This window comes from Perca flavescens, chromosome 1, assembly GCF_004354835.1.
Source record: "Perca flavescens isolate YP-PL-M2 chromosome 1, PFLA_1.0, whole genome shotgun sequence".
Classification (NCBI taxonomy): domain Eukaryota; kingdom Metazoa; phylum Chordata; class Actinopteri; order Perciformes; family Percidae; genus Perca; species Perca flavescens.
In genome coordinates, this window is record NC_041331.1 from 17165024 (window position 1) to 17190444 (window position 25421).

The window sequence follows — 25421 nt, forward strand, 5'->3', positions numbered from 1 at the left end:
CGTTGTCACTTTCCCTTAACCTTTTAGCTTTTAGTACTTTGTTTAATTTATTTTTTCCTGTGATGGTCCTGCCCCAGTATCAGCCATAACTACAACAGATAACTTCCAAAATAACATTAAAATACAATAAGGCCTATATAAAGAAAGAATAACACAGGCTTTTCCGGTGTTACAAAGAAATCTGTGACCCATCAGAATGTGTTACTGTAGCGCTGTCTACCTACTGTAAATCATGTGACTTTGCGGGAAAAATTGGACCCGAGCAGAGGCTTTACTGAAAACTATATAAAAGTAGTTCTTTTCAATGTTAGTCTTGTTTGCTTGCAGGTCATTTAAGATCATTGTGTGGAAAATGACAGAGCTTCAGAAACATTAAAAAGTTACATATAGTCACTTTTTTACACCTACATATACTCCATCTGCTGAGCAACATCATGTGATACAATTTCCAGAACAGCTACTAAATGGACCTTGTGGTGAGCTTGTTTAATAAACTACTGATTCCAAGGGCAAGAATAAACTTCTTCTCAATCTAAAAAATATTCAAGTCAATTACTTGAAAATGTACGGTTTGACTAAGGTAACAATAGCGATAAAGGCATAAAAAAGCATCAGGCACAAGGGCAGCTGAGGTCAGCATAACCTTTAGGAGTTCAAAAGTTAGAAAAAGTGAGAATATACCCCTTTACTGCATACGTTTAATTATTTGTTCATCCTGTGTTTTCACTGTGAAACCCCTTAATTTCTAACCCTCTTTATCTGCTTTGAGACAATTTAAGTGCAACTCTGGTGTAACTTTAGCTTGTCAAAAGGATCAGACAGCGAGTGGGTATTTCCACAGACTGCTTACTGACGTAGTTACACTGTGGGAGGAGTTAAAGATTACTTATGCATCTTGGAGAGACGGATGCATTTACACTCTTTTAACATCAGCCAGAATGTATCTCAAACCACCTCCAGATTGCAAACGTGTCTTGATTTCAAATGGCTCTTGCATGCATTTACATTTTGATTTTTTGAGATCAGAAACTAACACATGAAGGTAAGGGTCAAAGTTGTGATGTTACAGGTTATATAACCATTACTACGTGCTCCATAGATATTAAATGCAGTGCTTATTTCTCTAACAGGCATAAACTGGAATTGAACTTCATTGTTGCAAGAATTGAAAAAGAAAAGTTTGTACAGCACTGCTGGATTTTATAGTTATCACAAATAAAAAGGGTGCATTGAATAAACTGTTTGTGTGCTTAAGAATGATATTTGAATATATTCCCTTAAAACAGAAACTTAAGATGTTTAAATGGTCCGCGTCATTCACAGACAGTGCCATTTATTGAATAGGCCTCAACAGCTGGTAGTGTGCAAATAATACCATACACCTCTGCACCTTCTAAGACCTGAGTTACAACAAACATAAATACTATCAAAGGGAAATGACCACTAGTTTCAATAAAAACTATGTTGTGCTATGACTCAAATGGTAAAGAAAAAGGAAAAATGTACGACCTCCCGCAGTAGGCTTTCATGCAGCTCTATTAATGAGCTCTGAACTCAAGCTCTCAATCCTGCTTCTCCTACAAAAGAACACACCATAATGAGATCAGTGTGAGCCCTATTCAATCTATCTGTTTACTGTGGAGTTAAGCAAGGTATTTACTGTCTAAATCTTTTCAAAGGCTTTGATTCCACGGCCCTGCTTGCATATGACCGTGGCTTTAAAAACATACTCAGGGTAGTCCAACCAAATGGAGTCTATGATTTTAGTGCAACGCACGGACAGCCAAGATGCTTCTTTTACTAAACTGCATAAATGAGGGCCTACTATGGAATAACATGAGAGTAAAGAAAAGCAAGTCATGATAAAGAGTTATAATCAATAGAAATACTGCAGTTTTCAATTTTAACATGCCCAGAAAAATGAATTTTCAGTATATGTTTGCATTTCTTAAGCCACTTCCTATTTCAACCTTGAAATGTGTCACGCTAGCAGCTGTATAATGCAGTGGACTATCATAAGAGACGTGTATTAACTGTGTCGTTCTAACAGTCTACAAGTTGCAAAAGTTGATGTCAAACATAATCTTCGAAACCATCAAACATACCAATCAACAGTGGAGACTGACAGTTGACAGATGTGCCAATAGTCAGACTCTCTCTGCACCTTAGCTCCATTTATCAACCATGACATGAGTTGACCCCTTGACCACGTTGGCATGATTTCGTCATCGTCTTTGAAGGGACAATATGATTAGGAATAATGAAAACCACATGTATAACTGAAGCGCAATGGATCAAGATGTCTGCTAATAACTCCCTGTTTATTTTCAAATATTTTTATTGAATTTTTATACAGACTTACTTACTCATCACAGTAATTAACAATAACTGCCTGTTACCATGAATCGTGAAAAGATTTTGTAGGGACATCCTCCATGATGACAAGGATAATCAATGAGGGGGATTTTGGGTGACTTTTTGTAAAAACAACGATGGAAAAAGAACTTGGATATTTTACTTTACTTAAGTGCTCATATTATGCTTTTTGGCTTTTCCCCTTTCCTTTATTGTGTTATATATCTTTTTGTGCATGTTATAGGTTTACAAAGTGAAAAAGCCCAACGTCCACCCCAAAGGGACTTACCATCTCCAACAGAAAACACTGTTCACAAACTGCTCCAAACAGCTCTATTGTAGTCCAGCCTTTACTTCCGTGATGAACGTGCGTCACTTTGTAACACATGTTATAATGCTCGCCTAGCTCCTAGCATGGCACGCCCTCATACTCTGCTTCTGACTGGCTAGCAGTGCTGACCTATATGTACTGCGCATGTGCAACTCCCAACAAAGATGGAATGTAGTGAGATGTCTCACTCTGTAGCTAAAACAGAGAGCTCAACACACAGGGTGAAAAGAGGAGCTGCAGCAATGTGCAGTACAGCAAAAATATGGTGTTTTCTGAAAATGAAACCACATAAAGCCATTCTGGTACAACCTCTAAATACAATTATGAACTTGAAAATGAGCATAATATGAGCACTTTAAGTAAAAGTAGCAATACTACAGTGTGGACATATTCTGTTACAAGTAAAAGTCTCAATCAAGTTTTTATCAAAGCTACAGAAACTACAGAAGGAAAATTCATGGGAACAAGATGCGCTGCAAACAACTGCAATAAACCACTCGGTCAATGTGAGTGAACATCATCAACATCTGTATAAGATGAGACAAGAAGGCGATAACACATCCAGAAAATTATTTCAGAGTTACACTTGAGTAAAAACAATGGGGTTATGTAGCAAGCTTTGTCTCATTAGAAGTGACCTGTTTTTAGGCAGAGGTTCTGAGTGCACTATAATGAGCAGTTGAAGAGAGGAGAAGATGTATAATGCATTATCTCCCCTTTTATCCCGAGGATGAGAGGAGGGCTAGTTTCTGTGGGACGTCCATGTGTTGGTCATGGATTTGTGCATTTGTGTGTTTTTGTCTGAGTGTGTTGACAAGTGATTGGGTGTACCTGCATGCCTATAGTGTATACTGTATTTGTATCTGTTATACATCTGTGTGCAGAGAAAAAAGCATCTGGCCTCCACTTGTGAGAGCTATCACCTTGTGAAACACAAGACTCCAGACAGCAGAAGGGAGATTAGATGAGCTAACCTTGTTTAGACATCGTTTTTGTTTTCTTGATACCGAAAGGTTTTCAAATTTCCCTCAGTACGGTGCACGTTGCAGACACCAAAATGCCAAAGCTACATTAACATGCATAAGCCGGTTACCAAATGTGATAATGAGGGATGTGATTGTGTGGGATCAGTGCTATCAGGGCTGTGACCACGCTGCAACGATAAACATCAGATGGTGTAAATGCACCGCACAAAGGTTCAGCTGGGGCCGTATCATCCTCAGGATCAGTGCTTCTGATGCACTGCAGAACCATATGGCTCTGCTTCACTTTAACACGCATGGATTAAAGGTCTGGTTTGCCCTGACATGGACACTTAGGTTAAATCTGTCATTTTTTTTTTAAATAAATATGTCAAACAGCCTTTTTAATTAGGATGATGAACATTTCTAGTCTTACAAATGTATGAAGTGTGCTATCCAAATGAACTTGCCTTAATAATTAAGGTTTTACAGCACCTCTCACATAATGCCCTTAACTGGAAAACAACTGTACATAAAAAAATTAACCATATGCCAATTTACTGTGATTAATTTTAGATTATGCTGTAGGTGACGCAGAGGAGCGCTGAGTGGTAAAGAAGTCCTCAGCTGTGAGATATTAACTGATTAAACACTGATACAGGGGAAATAATAGGGATTGTTATTTTAATATGTTAGGCTATTAATCTGCTATCACATGTCATCTGTAGGGAGTTGGCCTCAGTGGAGTAATCTGCTGGGTAAAACACACACACACACACACACACACACACACACACACACACACACACACACACACACACACACACACACACACACACACACACACACACACACACTATAGTATAATAGTGCTTGGGAGTCCCCAGTAAGTCACACAATTGGTTAATTGTAATTTCTTGCTACTGTAATTATTCGACTGTGTGGTGATAATTACTAGATCATAGAATGGGAGTAGAATCTGTCAGGATACTGTAATTATTTTACACATGTTGTATCTGGAGTATTAATACTGTGTAATATTGGATAAACAACTCTTTTTCCCTCCTCTCCTCACCTCGGATGTAAGCATTCAGTCTCACTATTAGTGTAGCCAGAAAATAAACTCTGGGTGTGCATCAGAAAAACTGGGTGTGCCACAACCTATTATTTCTAACGTTACAACTTAACATAAACTGGTAGATGTACTGTATGCTGGCAAGTGATTTCAAGCTTTTTTGTGTATACATTTTTTGGCATATGATAACTGTAACATAAAGTCATTCAGTAGGCTATGGCTAAATTAGGTGGTGCTTGTGTAGGAGTGGAGCTGTCCGTAGTACTGAAACGGGGCAATCTACAAACAGCATTTTTGTAAGCCTAATTGTTTTCAATGACAATGAAGATTTTTGCTTGCTGCTTTTGTGTTGCTTGGCTTCCGCTCATGTGCCTCGCGATTTTCCGCACAATGCCCCTTACGGTTTTGCAGGAGCACCCTGAACGCCTTCACGCATCCCGTGAAGGAGAGAGAGAAAGGGAGAGAGAGAGAGATAGAGCTGCAAACAGACGTGACCGGCTGTTTCTATGCTTGCCCTGCTGATTTTGAGTGGTTATTGTGAATATTCTGATTAATAAATGTAAATAAATAATGCTTTGTTTTGTGATGACAGTTTTGTTCAGATTTATCAGCTTGTACCTAGGCGTTGTCCAAGGTGCTCTAGGCACTGTGGATGTGTTCCTTAACTTTCTCTCTCCCCCTCACGCACTGAATTAACAATTATAATAAACCATAATAGCCTTAGTAACATTTTGGTAAGTCTATAACTAAAAATTCATTCTGCACTCGATTTTATGGTTTCGTACACACCCTGGCATACCCGTGGCTACACCACAAACTCTGTCTCTTGATTGGTTGATGAACTTTTGGTGATTTCTTAACTTTTCATAGCTGCAAATTAGTACCATTCCCTCAGCTGTACTTTGTGTGTTTAGTGCTAATTAGCAAATGTTAGCCTACTAAACTAAGATGGTGAACATGGTAAACAGTATACCTGCTAGCATTAAGCTCAAAGCACCACTGTGCCCAAATACAACCTCACAGAGCTGCTAGCATGTCTGTAGACTAATCGTCTTGTTACTGTACAGCTCAACAATTTCTTTCAGTCTATCATTTTTCCCTCTTATATACTCTCCTCTCCTCTCCTCTCCTAACAGCTGTGGTTGCCTGCAGCGTTTAGATAACACGTCTCTGGCCTGTCATCCAGAGGTACATTAGCACACTCATCAAGCCGGACACAGTTCATAGAACTCACATGCAAAGCCTACATACAATACATACTCACACTATTATGCTCACAGTGTCACTCCTCACTGTGCACCGTTTGTGTGGCTAAAGTATGGAAATCCTGATATCAGAGGTTCCTAAAAAAAAGGGAGTGCCTGTTTGTGAAGAAAAACCAGTTGTGTGTCTGTGTGTGTGTGTGTGTGTGTACATATATTCATATGCATGTGTTTGATGCAGAAGAAAGTGGTTGGCTTTGGTAGGCTCCCTGATACAATTGGTAGTGACAGATATATGGCTAATTAGTGCAGCCTTGGCTTTGCTGTCCTCACCTCTCACCAGCCCGCTGTGAAATTGGATTAATTTACCTCGCCTTAATACACTGTATCAGCTGTGGATTTCAACCAATAGCAAGTTTTTTTAACAAGGACAGATTTGTTGCAAATTTGGAAAGAAATGTGTTAAAAATGTGGTTTAATCTATAATGTGTGTTCACAGTTTAATGTGGTTGAAAAACTGTACTGCAGTACTCTTTCTCACACACACACACACACACACACACACACACACACACACACACACACAAAAACACACACACATACACACACATGCCTACACAGTATGGTGAGCATGTTGACTTTTTGCTAGTAGTCCAATTAGGTTGGTTCTTCTTAACAGCATTCTAAGGTTCTTACAAAGACAATCTGTTTCTTAGGAACTCCTTAAGACTCCTTAAGCTCAGTCCTTAAACCAAGCAGCAGACAACATCTCCTAAGCTTTTTTCTTTTGACAGATGGAGTATCTGTTTCAATCTTGTGCTGATAGTTTACTAAGTCCATCAAGGTCATCTCAACTGTCCATGCCCAGTAGATACTCATAATCTCTGCTGTCCATATTCTGAACCCTGCTCAAGCACATGGTCACAACATTGTTAATATAATTGGCTTCCCATCCTATTTTTGTCATCTGCTAATACCAGGCTACAACAACTGACAGTCCTGGTCTTTCCAGCAATTATAGGGTAGTATTAACAACCCTGCTAAACTAAGTGAGCCAGAACCATGTCTCCAAAACCTGCAGGTTCCACTATATGTGAATGTGACTAATCTGGCATAAAGAAACAAAGATAATCAGGCTTAAATTAAAGGAGTGGTTAAAAGTGACAAAAAGATTCTGATCATAAATCTTTGTGAAATGAGTGCGCTTTGTGAAATGAGTGCGCCTTATGTTGTTTTGTGTGCACTCATCATTAACTCCACTTTCCCACCCATTCTTATTTTCTTCAGTCTCTTCTGCATCTCTCTCTCATCTCTGTCTGTGTTAACATAACTACTCTTTGCCAACAGCACCCCTGCGTAGTACAAAAACATCCGTCTGCAAGAGCCCCTGCGTGGGACTTTCTTGTAATGCTGATAGGAAACCACTGAGTGAGTGAAGGAATGAGGGATAGAGAGAAATAAGTGTGAGTAACTGTTTCTACTGTATACAGTAGAAACAGTTACTCACACTTATTTCAAACGTAACTGTTTGGCCCTTAGAAATACTGTAAATAAACCTCAATTCAAACATGATGTATCATCTTTCTGCTGTATGGAGTTAGAGTTTAAAGCCAAACCAACAACAAACTGTTACTTTGTGTACACACAGTCCGTCTAAATAGGTTTGTAATCCTTATTTATTAAGAGTTAAAAAGGAACATAACATCCCGTTTTAGGTCGAACACGCTCTCAGCATCCTGAACCCCAGTACCCAATGGTTGCTGACAACCCCACCTCCACTGTTTCTCTATTTGTCTCCTTCTTTTAAAGCCTAGATATAATATCTGACAGTCACCTATAATTCATAGAACCGTAGGTACATGTGTAACTCTTGATTTTAACGTATAAAATGTCAGCAAATTCCCAGCACATGTTCATAGAGACCAAGGTCTTCAATCAGTCCAAAACCCAAAAGATGTTCCGTTTACAATGATAAAACTGACTTAAAATAAATATTTGATTACCAAAATAGTTGCAGATTAATTTTCTGCTGTCAGCTCTACTACTACTACTACTGCTGTAGCCTTGCTACAGTTCTCGTTAAGCTATACTTCAAATTGGCAACTTAAGTTTGCCAACATGGAAAAAAAGTGTGCAGCCATTAAAGGTCCCATGACATGCTGCTCTTTGGATGCTCTTTTATAGACCTTAGTGGTCCCCTAATACTGTATCTGAAGTCTCTTTGCCGAAATTCATCCTTGGTGCAGAATTAAAGCCACTAGAGCCAGTCCCACAATGAGCTTTCCTTAGTATGTGCCATTTCTGTGTCCGTAGCTATTGAGGAGGAGAGAGGGGGTGGAGAGTGTGGCCTTGACCAACTGCCACTTTGCTTGTTTGAATGCCATGATGTCTCTCTCTCTCTCTCTCTCTCTCTCATGGGTGAGCCAAATTCTCTGGGCGGGCAAAGCAGAGAAAGGGGAGGTAACCTTGCTCCTTATGACCTCGTAAGGAGCAAGATTCCAAAGGCAGAGCAGGATACCCAGGGCTCTGTTTACACCTATCGCCATTTCTAGCCACTGGGGGACCATAGGCAGGCTGGGGGAACGCATATTAAAAACCTCATAAAGTGACATTTTCATGCCATGGGACCTTTAAAGGACCTATTTACATTGTTTACACACTACATCCTACATGTTTCCTGTCCACTGTCACTTGTTGTTGCAAACAATTAGCGAATCTGTTAATGTAACAGCTTTACCAGTCTGATAGCTTCTTTGCTTCAGAAAAGGAAAAAGGTTACTCAGTGGTGCTCATGGAATTACAGCACTAAACACACTGCTATATGCTGAAGTCACTACATAACAGAGATGTCCACTCAGTGTGCAGACACTGACAGACACACATACACACACACACGCACGCGTCACACACACACACACACACACACACACACACACACACACACAAAAACACAAAACAAACACTGACCCAGAGAGATTGCTGAGTATGTGCATTTTTTTGGTCCCCAGCCATCTGTCAAAAGTTTTTGGGGGAATGGTGATGATGATGGGGTCTCCAGACACAGATGACAGCAGTTCAGGACAGTTCAGTTTAGCATGTCACAAGAGGCTGACACACAAATGTTTGCACACACACATCAGAAAGGCATTTATGCATGGACAGACATGTTGGATACACACACAGCCACAGCCACACACACACACACACAAAGGACACACATCACACTGAGCTACAGTGTCAAGTTTAACTAGGAGACAGAACTTTAATGCAACAAGGTTGTCACTATTTGTTGTGTATCTGTTGTGTACACAGGTTGTTTGTAATCTTGGATTCTGTCATTTTAAAGAACATTTGTCATCACTATCTATATTGATTATGTGATTTAGGCTAATACTTAACATAATCATGCAATGAAGTGTTGTGTTTTCAGTTCCCCTGAAAGTCCCTGTATGTTATATCAGGTGCTCTATTACAAAGTCATGTTTGAATTTGCAACATGTCTCCATCTCACCAAAGTAAAGAGTAAAGCTTAAAGGAACTCGTTAGGTGTAAACTTGACAAAAAGTAAACGTAAACAAGTTGACTTGTGTTTCTTATCCTATGTACACACAACTCCTCATGTAGAGGAAAGCATGTAGTTGTCACTCATACAAAATAAACTTGATAAAAATGAAAACATATTCCAATGCTGCCCTTTTTCTGTATATTCTTAAAGTCCAAAACACAGTGAAAAACTGCACTCTGTAAAAGCAACTCACTACCTTAACATGATCCTTAAGCACCATAAAATCGACAATCTGTCTTAAAGGGCCATGAACTTGTTTCATTAAAATAGAACTATTATTACTCAATATTAACCTGCATTAAAAAGTATTCACACTGTAGAACATGAATACAGAGACACATTTTTTTGTTACTACCTATGTTTACATGTGTATTTTACCACACACGTTACAGCTATCAGTGCTTTATAAAGCCAATATTCTCTCCTTGATTATTTTAGCCAAAGAAACAGTTTGTATTATTCAAGTTTTGTTTATTTTTTGGCATAACTGCTCTGCTATAGCAGAACTACAACAACATGAAAAAGCCAGAGGCCAGTTTAGCACAGACGAGGAATCGTCTCCAAAAAGCGAGCTTGCCAGCAATCCATCCAGCCAGCCGAGTGCTGTGATGTTGAGACCAAGAGGTTGTGCATGCATGTTTTATTGCAGGCTGCAACAGCAACAGAGACAGGGGCACTTAAAGCGGAATTTCAAATGATAACATGAGAGACAGAAAGAAGAGTTCAGCGGGGTTTTGTGTGTGTGTGTGTGTGTGTGTGTGTGTGTCTTTGTGTGTGTGTGTGTGTGCGTGTGCGTGTGCATGTGCGTGTGTGTGTGTGTGTGTGTGTATTTTTATGTGTTTATGTTTGTGTAAGGTGTGTGAGCTTTTAACTGCTGGTGTGGGAAGGCAGACTGATCTGAAAGCATGTCAATGGTGTGTGTGTGTGTGTGTGTGTGTGTGTGTCAAGCAGAGCTGCAGCTGGGTGCTCAGTTTTCTTGTGCACATAATAATAACAAAGTGTGTTACAGTGTAAGTTTACATCCATGCGCACGCAATGCCATCGCAAACCCTCTCTGCTGACCTCCCCACATGTCATGCCCACATGTTTCTGCAGTTAACGTAAGTGGACATATGCTGACCATATGTTTTGATTTAGTTGTGGTAGTTTGTGTGGATCTCTTACTTTCTTTTTTACTCTGTCATACACAAACAACAAAACAAAAAGAGACGCAATACAGGAGAAAGACTCAACTCTATTGTTCTTGATCAAAATGTAATAATTTAAAATATGATCTATGATTAAAGTCTTCTTTTCCCTGAGCCTTTCCACTTCTGCCTTCACCCTCTTTACTGAACTTCTATCGTCACATTGATGATGGAAATGTCAGTGTGGGTGTTTTGTCTTAATATTTCTCCTTGTACACAAAATTATCAAAACTAATGAGGACATGAGGATGAATTGAGGACATTCATTCTCACCGGAGGATGAGCCATTTTCACTTGAATTCTCCCATGAATACATTAAACATTAAATGAAGTGGCCTGTTCATTTAGCTGCTAACCCATTGCACACACTCACACACAGATCAGTGTTTTTCGTTGGCACTGATTGGCTGACTGCCCACATGAATGAATGGTCTCTTTTAGATATATATTTGGCTTAATGGTTCTAATTGTGAACACTTCAAGAGCATGTTTTGAATGTGCACATCACATGACCCTGCAGTTTAGAAGTTGGCCACTTTATCAAAGTTGATCCACAGATAAATGCTGTTCCTAAGGGCTTGTATCCTCTATAAACATTTTTTGTGTGTCTGTGGTATGGATGTATTAAGAAAGTTGGATAGAGTACCGTCACTCAGCCTTGCTGCCAATTTGTCCTATTGTTCACACACGGTATAACAAAAAAATACCCATCCTCCAAAAAAGCATTTGGCCAACATTATAAAAGAGATGTCTGTACTAAACCTTGAGGACATTATATTTGTAAAAATAATTTCAGGGCACATACATCTTTTTTTGTGTGCATGAAATCATCCCAATGTGAAGTCTATGGGCCCATTGGGCAGGGCCATGGAGAGAAACACTCATGTGCATGTGAAGTCAACATGGAAGAAAATCTGTAAATGGGAAAACATTTTTGGCTCATTCACTGGACGAGCAATTTTCTTTCAAGTAAGTGGGAGATTATACATCCGCAGTCTGTGGCTGTCCATACCCTGTAGTTTGTAATTTGTAACCTGTAGTTTTTCTAGCGCCACCATCAGGTCAACATTTCAATTTGTCCAATAGTTAGGTCTCTGTACAAATCCATAGGCTTAGCTGTACTTTCTGTCTTTATCTTTTCTCTCACCTTTTCACTCCGTTATTAAACTCTCTCCTCTCCTCTCCTCCCCTCTCCTCTCCTCTCCTCTCCTCTCCTCTCCTCTCCTCTCCTCTCCTCTCCTCTCCTCTCCTCTCCTCTCAGGCTTGTATGTGTCTGGGTGGAAATCAAAGTGCATTAAACATTAAATATGCTGTCAAGAGGCAGAAGTCTCTCCATGCTGATGATGACAGGGAAAGTAGGGCAGTGAGGGAAGAGGTATGGATGGAGAGGAGGAGGAGGAGAATGGACACAGATATGCAAAGATGGAGGGACACACAGATGGTGAAAGAGACACTAAAGAAAACCTCCGTGAGAGAGACAGAAGAGCACATAAATTATCACACATACAGTATTGGATTTGGAAAACATCTGAATTGATGCTCCTTGTGTGTGTGTGTGTGTGTGTGTGTGTGTGTGTGTGTGTGTGTGTGTGTGTGTGTGTGTGTGTGCGTGTGCGTGTGCATGTGCGTGTTGTGTGGTTAGGTTTGAGACAGACAAGGCGTGCCTGGACAGAGCAGAGTGTATTCTAACCTGCCTCGTGTGGTTGAAATCAGATCCCTAAACCACACACAAAAACACACACTGAACAGATTAAGGCTGTCGGCCAGTTGCACAATATGATGTGGATAAATATGTCTCTATCTCTGCTTTTACTGTAGAGATTTTTGTGTGTGTCTGCGAGTGAGAGACAGAAACTAAACACATTTACTTCCAGACCACTAAAGCTCACACACGGTGTTGTTAGGTCTCTCTCTCTATCCTTCTCATTTTGTCCATAACAAACTGTTTCAACAATATGATCGGTGCGACAGAACTGATGCTAGTTTTACTACAAGACATAGTAAAATGGTATGACCAGCAAGAGAGAGAGAGAAAGAGAGAGAGAGAGATTGACTCAGCTGAAAGGTTAAAGCAGGCTTCACTCTTTCTCTCCTGTTACTATGCAGACTAGCAAGATGGAGCAGTCCCCCCCGCTGCCACGGGCCATACTCTCTCAAATTCAAAGTAAAATTTGCTTTAATAGCATACTAGGAAAAAAACAGTGTTGCCAGTACAATATATTTGCTACAGACCAATATGTTCACATTCATCATTAATGATAACAATAAATAACCACTTACTAAAACTAATGGTTGCTACGTAAAAACCTTCTGTCATTGAGTTAAATAAAATGAACTGGTTTGACCATGGAGATGCAAGAAATATGCACTAGTCCAGAATACAGGATCTTCTTCCTGTATTTACTTTCTTGCTCCCGCCCCAGACACATCAGACCAATAAGCGCTGGTAGTGTTGCATTTTGGTACGGTTGGATGTGTCTGTGGGTGAAACGAAAACGAATCAAGGGGAAAATGCTCCATGTTTACAAAACTCATTAACTGATTTGGACCAGAGCAAATGAACGATAGGTGTGAAATACCATTTGCTAATTTAAACACTGCCAAATTAGTTTTGAAAATTTGACCTGATAATGATGCTAGGTGCGGTTCAAAAGTTTGTACAATTCTGGGGTAGGCTGGGTATACCCAGCCCGATCTGCCGGCGATTTGATTTCCCCCTGCAACTCAGGGTGGAAACCTGTACGTTTATCTATCCTGCTTCCATTACAAATCTGCGGGGACCAATCACAAACTGGCTTGCCCACCTATTACCCACACTATTGGCGGATTTAACGCGTTGACGATAGAGAAGCGACGGCAAGCAGCTTTTTGTTTATATTCAACATGGCGGCCACCGAAGCGCAGCAACTTAATACATCCATGGCAGCAACCCGTTAATACTGCTGTCGCTGCTGTTTTAAAAGATTTCAAAGGCAAGTTTTTTGCTGAAAACAGAACAGAAACTTGCCCTGGAACAATTCCTACAAAAGAAGGATGTGTTTGCCTTACTACCGACCGGCTTCGGTAAAAGTCTAATTTACCAGCTAGCCCTGCTGGTGGCCAAAAGAATGGAGCTCAGCTCAAACCCCGTTGTTGCAGTCGTGTCACCATTGGTCGCGCTGATTGGTTGAAGGACTATCCAATTGCGTACAGAGTTATTTGAACTATGCCCGTTGATCACGCCTCTTGTGCAGTAGAAAATACATAGCAGACTCCCCAGACTAATGTTCAATCTTAAAGATTGAGCTTGGTCTGGTGATAGCCAGACTACCTCTGGGGGACATGAATGTATGAATAAAAAACAGTAATGTCCCCCTTATGGTGGCGCTAGAGGTAAAGTCATGAGGATCACATCTGTGACTTGTGTACTTACAGTAACACATAAAGAAATATCAAACAAGTCTCTCTGGTTTTAAGGAGAAGATGGCTTTTTGGATCTGACTAACAGCTGGGTCCAGTGACTGCAGCATATCAGAAGTTGCTGGCTAATGTCTGTACAATCTGTATATTGGCTGTTTGGAACAAATAAACGTGGACTTGGGTGAGTAGCACAAGGCTAAAATATGCTTTCCTGTTCAGTCTGAACACACCTTAAGGGCTGTTTGAAACCTTACATCCTCTTTCATGATACCAAGACCAGCAGTAAGATTAAAAGTTTTGACCGCTGTCTGGAGGACGCACACAAAACAAACAGCTGTTGGTTTTATTGGCCCCATATGAGTCACGTTTGACCAACAACTTGTATACAGAGGGGATTTATCAGAGCATTTTGCTGCTGCTGCTGGAAATTGATTGACAGCAGTAAGACTTAACCATACAGTCATTTCTTCAGACAGTAGAATTGAAACAGTGAGCTAAAAGAGGCTAAAAAAGCTGCTTAGAGCTGGGCTGATAATTATCTGTGGGTTTATGTAAGCTGCGAGCGACCCCCCTCAAATTACACATAGTCATTTGATTCATTGTTAATGTAAAACATCTAGATTTGTGGAGCATTAAAGATTTGAAGCTACTTTTTTTTAGTCGTTGTAGGTGAGCATACAGCCAGGAAGGAGGGCTCAATTCAGGGCACAAAAGATGGAAGAGTTTCCCTTTACAACCAGCCCTTATTTTTCTCAGACTGATTCTTTCACTTGACAAAATTCTGTGACACAGCAGGGTCGTCGCAACTGCAATAACATAATCCAGTTCCTGTGTGTCTCCATGTACAGTATGTTTTTACTGTGTTTGGCTGCTTTCTCTTCAGACATTATATTGTATTTATACGCATGATACATGACCCAGCCGTATTTATCCATAGACATAGTTTCAATTTTTATGAAATGGGTTGTATAATTTGTTTTTGTTCATATCTCTGCCATATACAGTATGTTTGAAGTACACCAGCGTATGTACATGCCAGTGGTCGGCTGTGGTCTTTTTAGGGTCTTCAGGTGCAACGTTTAATGAAGAGAGACCTCAGTCATAGTATCTAATTTGGATGGTTAACACCTAAACTAAATCACATTTTACCCTTGTCTCAGTTGGACTGGTGTGTGCATGGTTTCATCACAGATAAGAATGACATCACCCGACTCTCCATTAACTGCCTAGTTGTTTGGTTTACCCCTAAGTATTAGGTCCAAAATGTCCTAAAATAAATGATAATTATATATACTGTATTTCTCTGCACGGCTGAAATACAGTTTGGGACTTATATCAGTATTTCATTCATTGTCATTCAAAACAGACATAGTAAAATTACAGAGCAGGAAATGTTTAAAACAAATCATGAAAAAAAAGCAGAAAGTTGTACTATAGTTGACTTTTTGATAGTTGTCAAAAGAGGACTACTAGACTGTTTAAACCACTTTTGATACATTCATACAGTATATGTCCTACACAACACATTGTTTTCCATGAATGTGACAGACACAAACTGTCTTAACACGATCTGAACACTGCCACGATCAGGATCATTCCAAGTTAGCAACATATTGACTGCCTTGAATCTTTGTACACTCTACAATGAAGTGAGGAAACTCTGTTGTCACTGACATTCAATATCATTGTGTACACGCAAAGATATTCAGCTCCTCTGGGTTATTGCTGCCATTTGAGAGGAAGAGGGAAGATAATAGCCCTTTTTGAAAATGGAATAAAAATAGCAAAACTTTGGTGGACATCCAAGTATGAGCATTGATCTACAGAGGACTCAAACTCTGCCTGTAAACAGACAGTCAAAGAGTATTTTCTCAGTTATCTCATTTTTACTCCAAAATATGTTGAATGAAATATCTAATGACCAAAATAGAGATGAAGGATGAATAAAGATCCGATATGTTGACTTGCCAACTTGCCATGTTGAAGTGTCAAGATTCACTGTAAAACACGACACATCTAAACAATGGCAGCATCTCTATGAAGGTGTAGACTGTGTTCAGGATAGGCTATCACACTGTGTGAGATGAATTGAATAAAGTCTCGGTCACAATCTGTGTAAGACTTTACAATTTGGAGAAATGTTGGATTGTGTTATGGAAGGATGGAATAGAAGAAAAAAGAATGCCATATAGCGCTGGCACCTCTATGCATCAAAAACTCCAAAGAGGTAGAGGGGGGAGATTGTTAAGCCAGTTGCAGTAAGGCAGAAGAGGGCAACATATTCCATAATTGCTGTTTTTCAAAGGGAGTTTATGCTAAATGTTCAGCAGTAGCATTATTCTAGTTCGCCAGTGTGTTCTGCATAATTTTAAGCTTTATTCTGATTGGTGTGTTTGTAAATATCTTTCATAGCAGCGGTCACATTGTGAGTTCTAATTTCTGACACTGCCCGGGTTTTGGGTTAGCTTTTGAGTCAACAAAGCTTTAAATTGGCCAATAGTGGCTGTGAATAACGGTATGATCTAAGACCACTTTTTTGACTGACAAAGGTCTCTCAAGGTTTGTCAACTTTTGTCTAGGACAGCCCAAAATTGTAGTGTAAAGGGTAATTTTTTTAAACTTTGATTGTGCCAAAGGAATAATATTTAGAGGCCTGAAGGGGAAACACTGCAGCATTTCACAAAAAAAGAAGTAACAAGTAGAGAAAAATTCTGAAGAATAGACATAATTTTATGTATAAGAAATGTATTTTATTTTCTAATTTCCTATCTGGGAAACCCACTAAAATGATCTCACACGCTCTTGTAAGGGTCCTAACTCACAGTTTGAGAACCACTGGTCTAGAGTAAAGCGCTCAATCAAAAGGACTCTAAATTGATTGCATGAGCTGCGTGGCATTCTTGGATTTGAGAGTCACAAAACTCTTGGAAAAGCATGTGCTAAGTAATACTTATCGTGTATGTCTTGGCTGGCTGCAGGGATACAGAAGCACAATCCACTCAACAAATCAATATTTCAGAGCACAACAGGTGAAACAGACAGACAGGTTTCTGAGTTTAGCGTTGCTAGCAGGTTTAAGGAGTTTAGAATAGAGAGATGTGAGTGTAGTGTTGTGTGTTTGAGACTTTTGGTAGCGTTGTACAGTACAAGAACTTCAGCATAGAAATTCAAATGTCAAACAACAGTAAACAGATCAACACAATAAGACTGTTTTATGTAATAAAGACATACTCACTGACACATATGCTCTGATGTGTGTGTGTGTGTGTGTGTGTGTGTGTGTGTGTGTGTGTGTGTGTGTGTGTTAAGAGTTGGTGGAAGGGGGGGTAAATCTAAAGAGGGAGTTCATGAGCCTACAGTAGCTTTAGGCCCCAAAATGCTCTTTGGTTGTCCCAGATTATGATAACCTACAGTGATGAATCCCACTGCACAGGATTGGAGTCAAACCAATGAACAGATCGTCTAAAATCAAAAGCCTTATAGCTTACTGAAGGGACTGCAGAGGACATAAATAAGCTGCTGTACAGAACACGCTGTTACATTGAATTGCAGAGTCTCTCATTGATGCCAATCAGGCTTTTTTAAGGCTATATGTGATCCATCAACAGCTGAAAACCTGAATATCTAGTCATGAACAGTTCATGTTTACCCTGTAACATGGACATCTGGGTTCATTATTGATGCCGTGTTGGTGCCTGCATGTGGAAAGGGTGGGTTTAGCGCGCGGGGAGTCGCCTCTGAAAACCCCAACACACACACACACACACACACACACACACACACACACACACACACACACACACACACACACACACACACACACACCTCAAAACCCTTATAACAGATTCTAGACTCTGAACTTCATGTATTTACATCTTGACTGAACGAGGCATTTTTTGTCCCCCAAAACACCGCCAGAACATGCTTCAGGTGTGCGCAACCCGCAGTAACGAGACTGCGATGCTGAGCCAATGCAGCGGCAACACACGCCCCTCCGCTCCGTTCCGCGCTGCTTGCCTGTGAACAGACACACACACACACACACACACACACACACACACACACACACACACACACACACACACACACACACACACACACCAATCCCCTCATCGTCGACGAACACACGAATCCGCGTCTGGACCGCCAAATGAATGAGCGGTCAACACATCCTACACTGTGAAAATGCATCTCGATCTTACTGGATGGTCAAATGTGCAAACGCAACCGTGTGACACATTTCAATGTGGGGGGATGAGAGCGCGGCCGCGGCGGGCGTGCGTGCAGCTGGGTAAAAATATTTTGAGGTGGGCGCCCTTCGAAGCATGAAGGCACACATGTAAGATATGAATGAATAAAATCACACATTGTTTAGGTGTAAATCATGAGCTGATTTTTTTCTTTTTCTTCAAATAGCCTATACTTGGTGATCTACTTACGCACTGCCTCCTTTTTAGGGTCTAGGGCACTGGCAGTCTGCTGTATCTGGCCTATTTTGTTCTGGAGGACCCAGACCCGCTGGTTGGTGCTAATGATGTCGTTTTCCAGCTCCTGAAATAAGGAGCAGGCGTGCCGGGCCAGGTCGGACAGCTGTCGCAAGGTCCGGGACAGAACCACGTTACTGATGGCACACAGGTCCTCGAAAAGCAGAGCTTCATCGTTGGGGATCTGGTGCCTGCACAGAAGCTGCGGCTCCACAATCCTTTTGGCGAATGGCATTTTGCACGCCAAAAATAATAAGCCAAGTGTAAATCCCCAGTGCCTAGAAGAAAAAGGGAAAAGGGGGAAACAGACAACATCCAAATATATAAATCCAAGAGAAACCCGACGAGGTTCAGGCCAACCGTGCGTTATCCCCGGGCGTCAATCCAAAGTTCCCAGATTCTCCTTGAGATCCTCCATCCTGCTGCTGGTTTCTGGGGATCACTCACACTCCCGCTCACGCACGCACACACACACATGCACACACATGCAGGACACGGCTAAGCCCAGGTCAGTGGTGTGAGGATGCGTGTTGAGTCTGCAATCATGGGTTGCCTACGTGCAGCGTCAAACCAGCCAGATTGAAAAGGAAACACCGTTTAAAACTTTCAAAATAAGAACACGAGTCAAGTAGAATTATAAACAATGATGGAGGAGACTGGGGAGGGCTGAAAAGTTGATAGAAAATAAAAACAAAAACATAGGCGTTGATGAAACATAAAACAACAAAATACAGAATATCTTGATAAAGACCCGTCTTTTTAGTACACAAATATTGTTTCATTCTCAGTCTGCACACCTTAAGCTTTTATTTTTTGAGGTCTGTCCTCGCTGTTCCGGTCTTATTGCGGTTACTTTTCCGAGAATTGATGCAGCCTGTCTCTGTGGCCTGAACCGCGTGCAGGCTGAGAGGATGATAGAGAAGACTGAGGTAAAACCCGGAGATGTGGATGTGTGTGGACAGGGAGCGGTCAGGAAAATCAAAATCAAAATCAAATCAAAATCTACAAGCTTCTCATCGTGACAGGACACACTGACAGAGCAGAATTTTATAAGAAGATCTGAGTTAATTCAGACTCTGCTATTTTATCCTGTGGGTGATCCGGTAACACTGGACTTAATGTATAAGACAAATGTTCATTATCTTTTTCATTATCAAACCTTTGTACATGATGACAACGTGGATCGATGAGGGTTCAGAACTGTACACAATAGTTGATCTATGGATATAATTTGCTCATAAGAGCAGACAACCAAGCTCAACTTCAATGTATGAAATGAAGGTAATTAATAATGAAATGTCCACTAGGCCTATATGACAAAACCTAGTTAACCTAATTAACTTGTTATCAGCATTTAATCAAAAAAAACATACTTAACATTATTTATTCACCTTAATACTTGATGACTTTTCATAATTTTATGAGAACTGCTTTTAAAAATGATTTTTGAACCAATAACATCTTTAAAAAGTCCACTCTAGAAAATTATCCCATTCTGTTTGTTTTTTTAAAGACCCCATTGGATTTGTAGTTTTGTAACAGTTTGTTCATAAGAGGTGAGACCAATTTAACCTCAAATATACAGTTTGTAATGTCACTATGTAGGATGAAATACTGTACATTTCTGTGTCTGTGAATGACTTTGTCGGATAGACAACTGCCCGTTGATTTGAATTGCGGAGATATGTGAAATCAGCAAATTTTTTCACATTTTTGTTGTAATTTTCAGCCGTAACTGTAACGTTTCAACCTATTCTGACATTTCTGCTGTGCCTATTTTATGTACTGTGTTGCTTTTGCTAGCATCTTTGATAAACCAACTCATCATTATGAACAGCGACATCTCAAAACCTAAGTCAATGTCAGTCTCAGTCTTTAGTACAGACAACCAAGGTCTGCTATACAGTGCCATGGATAGATGAAACAACCCAAGAAATGGGAGAAGATTTGTTGGAGGTCCTCAGGGCCGTCCACCACCTCGTCAGAATGCCCCTCATGGTGCTCGGCAGGACATCTATCGCCCCTAGAAAGGTAACCCAACTAGAAATAAGTCGGCTCAAAAAACGTCTCAAATGTCTTTCAGTGCAGGTGCGTCCAGCGTCCATGAACGGCCAGGAGTTAGGAATCATGGCAACATTGTTGGACAAAGAGAACACAGAAGTCTCAGAGCTCTTGAGGAAAGAAGCTGTATTCATCCAGAGTCAGAAAGCTTGGCAGGCGATATATACAACGTTCTGGAGGAGAAGTTAAGGAAAGATCTGTCCGAGAAAGAGCAGAGATGGTAGACGGAAGAAAAACAGATGGAGACAAAAGAAAAACAGATGAAGAACAAGAACAAGGAGCTGGCCAAGAAACAACAGAGCTGGAAAGCTGGAAAATGAAAAGCAAAATGTATAAGGAGATGAATAAGAAAGCAAAATAGGAAGAGATGAAAGAGACAGGACAAGAGGAGGCAGAAATGAAAAACAAAGCAAAGGAGGAGAAGGCTGAGAAAGAAAAGAAAGAGAAGACGGATAATAAGAAGACGAAGAATCCTGGTCCTCACGTTCCCTCCCACAATCTAAAATCCAAAGATATGCACTTTAAGTTATTGGAAACTCTAAATGATCTACTTCAGGGGTGTCAAACTCATTTTCCCAGAGGGCCACACTGGAAAAAGAGAATCCCACCAAGGGCCAGACTACAGCTTTTTGTTACTACATTTTGGTAGCTTTTTTCCTCATTTTTTGTTGTTTTTGTTCAGACATTTGTCACCTTTTTATAAATTTGTTGCTTTTTCCGACATTTTTGTGCACTTTTTGTCGCATTTTTGTTGACATGAAGCCCTACAAAAGTCATCAAAAGAGTTCCTTAGCCATCAGAGTATTTAGCAAATCAAGCAAAACAGCCTTTTTCTCAGCCTGAATATGAAAACTCTCTCTCTGCTTCTGGGGGAATTTCTGATTTCTGATCTCAGAGTCTGCAAATCTGCCATATTCTGCTCTATTCATAAATCTGCAATGGGCCGGATTTGGTCCGCGGGCCTTGAGTTTGACACGTGATCTACTTCAATCAATTAAAGCTTTAGTGCGTAACTTTTTTGAAATTATTGAATGTCCATTACATTCAAGCCATTGCCAAATGAGTTGCTACAAAGCTAATTAAGACTATCAGCTCCACACAACTCTCTCTGTATTTCTCAGTATGGCTGTGTTCAGAAGATTGTGTCGTCAGGCAACTTTCCCGCGCAGAAACTCGAGTGAAGATAATTACCTATTCTGAAGAGTCCATCATGTTTTATTAATCCTCCGTGTCCTCCTTGGCTACTAGCTACTGCGTGGAGGAGGAGTGCGGGGGCTGTGCGCGATCACGGAAGGCTTGTATCATGTGGACGCGCCAACAGTGTTGTTGTCATTACTAAGAATTCCTCAAACAGAAACTACGCACTATAGCTTTAAATACAATCAAACAAACAATTAAAGTTCAGTCATATTTCTGTATAGCTTTTCTCCTGGTGCCCAGGGTTTTGCCCACAATCCAAACAAAAAAAGCACTTTAGGCTAATTGGACACTCTAAATTGCTCCCAAATATATTTATTTAATAAAAAGTCATTTATAATAACCTGGGAAAACCCTGACGAACTTCCGGCAAATTTGAGATTTGCTCTGCAAGTGAGTCTGGCCAAGATCGAGGCACCAATCCCAACCGTTGAGGCGGGCTTTACACGATGACGATAGCGCAGCGACGGCAAGCAGCTTTTTGTTTACATTGGACATGACGGCCACCGTTGATGCCGCTGTCGCTGCTATGTCACCCGGATCGTTGGTCTGATTGGTTGAAGGACTATCCAATTGCGCCCAGAGGCATTTGAGCGGCGTCCGTTGGTGACGCCCCTTTGGAAATGGGCTGTGGATGAAGCTTTCCCAGACCCACTCTCATGCTACGTTTACACGTGGCTGGCTATTTTCATAAACGGACATTTCAACTTCTCTGTTTTCAAAAATAACATTGTGCACAGCTGTCAGTTTTCAGAAAAGTGTTCGTTTACATGTACCCGTGTATATATGCCGTCGATGCCGTCAAGAGCACGCCAAACCTGTAGGTGGCAGTGTAACGAGAAGCTCAAGCCCACGTTGGCCAATCAGAATCCCGAAAATAGCAACAACAGCAACAAATCACTTCCTCTTTCTCTCTCTCGGCTGCCTAAACCTCTGTTTGTTTCAGTTTACATGCAAACGTGCAAACAAAGTTTTCCAAAATCTCCACTCTGGCCGGAGGTTTGAGAAAGAATCGTTTTCAGAGCCGAATTCTCCGTTTGCGTATAGACGAAGGGCACATACGAAGGGAAATGTGTCCATTTTTCAAAATAGCCATGTACGTGTAAACAGGGTATCAGTTACAACTGAGAAGGGTCTGGTGTCAACCAGGCTACATTTATATTAAAATAAACCACAAAATATGCAATCACTCAGCAAAAAAAATAAAATACACAATTAATAAAATAAAATAAAATCATATTTTTTTAAACATAGCCTACTAATAGTGCAACACATAAACCAGTGGAATGCAATCTAGTGCACACTTCCCTGACCAGTGTTTATCCTGCTGCTCTAGACTTTAAACTTTCAGATAAGTTCACCTACAGCAGGAGCCTATACTGTAACGTTAGCTGAACAATGTCCAGTGAACAGATTTTTTTTTGCTGATTGTGAGTTTCCAGGTTGCTAAGCCTGGCTGTTGTCTTTCATTCACAGTGATTATCCTATAGCCTCTGGCTCAGTCTGTATATAGACATGCCCGCAGTAAACTTGCTGTTGCAGCAAATTTGAGGCAGCACAGATTGACAGTAACCTGTCATGCGCTTCACTCCGAGCTGCCAAAAGTGGGACTACAAATTGTAAAATGGTCAACGTTTGCATCCCAGCAAACAATAAACCATACAGTAATTATTGATAACGAGCTAAGGGACACTGATGTTAATGGGAAACAAACAATAATGTTGGTTGTTTGAATAGACAGTGTGAAATTCTTCATGCCTTTACATTTTTCTCAACTTGAACATATCCACCATTTGTCTGCTTTATTTGGAATATGACACATGGTGACCATTGCTTTAAATTCTATAAATTAAGCATTTTAGATCTAATGAGGCTACTTCCTCCAGATCTAATTATTGTAATTGCTTACATCTGCAAACTAAAGGCGCCGCACGGCCACATATATGTGTTTTTAATCACTCTCGCTGATTAGACCTCTAGTAGTAGAGTGATGAACCAGGTTGTGTAGGCGTTCCCACCCTTATAGGTATTTTTGACATCTCAGAGTAGGAAAAGCACCAGTGTGAATCAAAAAATGAATAATTCCATTTAGCTGCCTCAGTTTCAGGGTCCTGGTATCGTGCATGCTGACTCACCGTCACACTGTCACACTGTCACACTGTCACGATTTACTGGGACACTTGAATAGAACCGAGCCATGTTATTAGTGGCACCTGTGCTTTTACTAACAAGTGACAAGTGTCTGCTGTGAAAAAGAACTATAAATACACCAAACCCCCAACAACATAAGTCAAAACACCTTTGTGGGTTGACCGATGTCTGTGCAACATTTTGATACAAAATATACATTTTATATACAAAATGTATGATCACTTTCTAAAATGTGATGCAATATTTATTATTGATAAAACTTCCACAGTCTAATACATTGTTAGAATTTGCTCTATGTAGAACAGCTACAATATTAAAATGCTGCTTATACTTTAAAGTGCTCATATTATGCTTTTTGGCTTTTCCCCTTTCCTTTATTGTGTTATATATAATTTTGTGTGCATGTTATAGGTTTACAAAGTGAAAAAGCCCAAAGTCCACCCCAAAGTGACTTACCATCTCCAACAGAAAACACTGTTCACAAACTGCTCCAAACAGCTCTGATGTAGTCCAGCCTTTACTTCAGAGACGAAAGTGGGTCACTTTGTAACACGTTATAATGCTCGCCTAGCTGCTAGCGTGGCACTCCCTCATAAACTGCTTCTGACTGGCTAGTAGTCCTTACCTAGCGACTGCGCATGTGCGACTCCCAACAAAGATGGAACAGAAGTGAGATGCCTCACTCTATAGCTAAAACAGAGAGCTCAACACATAGGGTGAAAAGAGGAGCTGCAGCAATGTGCACTACAACAAAAATATGTTTTTTTTTTTTTATTAAACCGTTTTTTTTATTAAACAATGGATCTTTACTGCCAAATTTACAAATGCTTTCACACTGTATATCTCAGAACAGATAACATCATGTTCTAAACCTAACTTATAGGCTAAAGTCAAAGTGAACAGCTGATCATATTATAAATTGATTGTGTTTTATACATGCATTTATTGAGAAACAGCTGATTGAAGTTATGTAAATAGATCGATCACAGCTGATTCCCTTCTAGGAAACACACTCAGGTGTTGAGATTCTTTCAATCGCATGATCATATGGTAGTACAGTAAAAGAGGACCTACTTAAACAATATACTGTAGATGAACACAGAAAATAAGAAAAATGCCTTCATGAGGGAGAGGAAGAGGAGTACCAGGACAATTCTGTCTCTTTTTTTCCTAAACCGTACATTCTATAAAGCTACTCTGAGATGGGTCATTCATTTTTTTGTATTGAATTTCTGCAGCAAAAGAAACTACAGTAAACGATCTCTCCCCTTTCTCAACTACCTGTCCTGTCAAATTCCGTAAAGGCGGAAAAGCCCAAAAAATAATCTTTAAAAAAAAATGCATGTATTTACTAAACCCAACAAAAAAAATGTTGAGGCTTCAAGAGAAACTGCAGTGCGAAACACAATGTATGATCAATACAATCACTATTGTCTGTTGTATAAGGGAAGA

At 40.3% G+C, this 25421-nt stretch overlaps 1 protein-coding gene across 1 annotated transcript in view; it reads right to left on the reverse strand.

Annotated features, from left to right (window-relative positions):
• The window catches only part of nhsb (Nance-Horan syndrome b (congenital cataracts and dental anomalies)), a 57909-nt gene extending 39114 nt beyond the window's left edge, over positions 1 to 18795 (reverse strand). The window contains exon 1 of the mRNA XM_028604972.1: positions 18516 to 18795. Coding sequence (XP_028460773.1) covers positions 18516 to 18795 — 280 coding nt within the window. The remainder of the gene's footprint in view (positions 1 to 18515) is intronic.
• Between the last annotated feature and the right edge of the window lie 6626 nt (positions 18796 to 25421).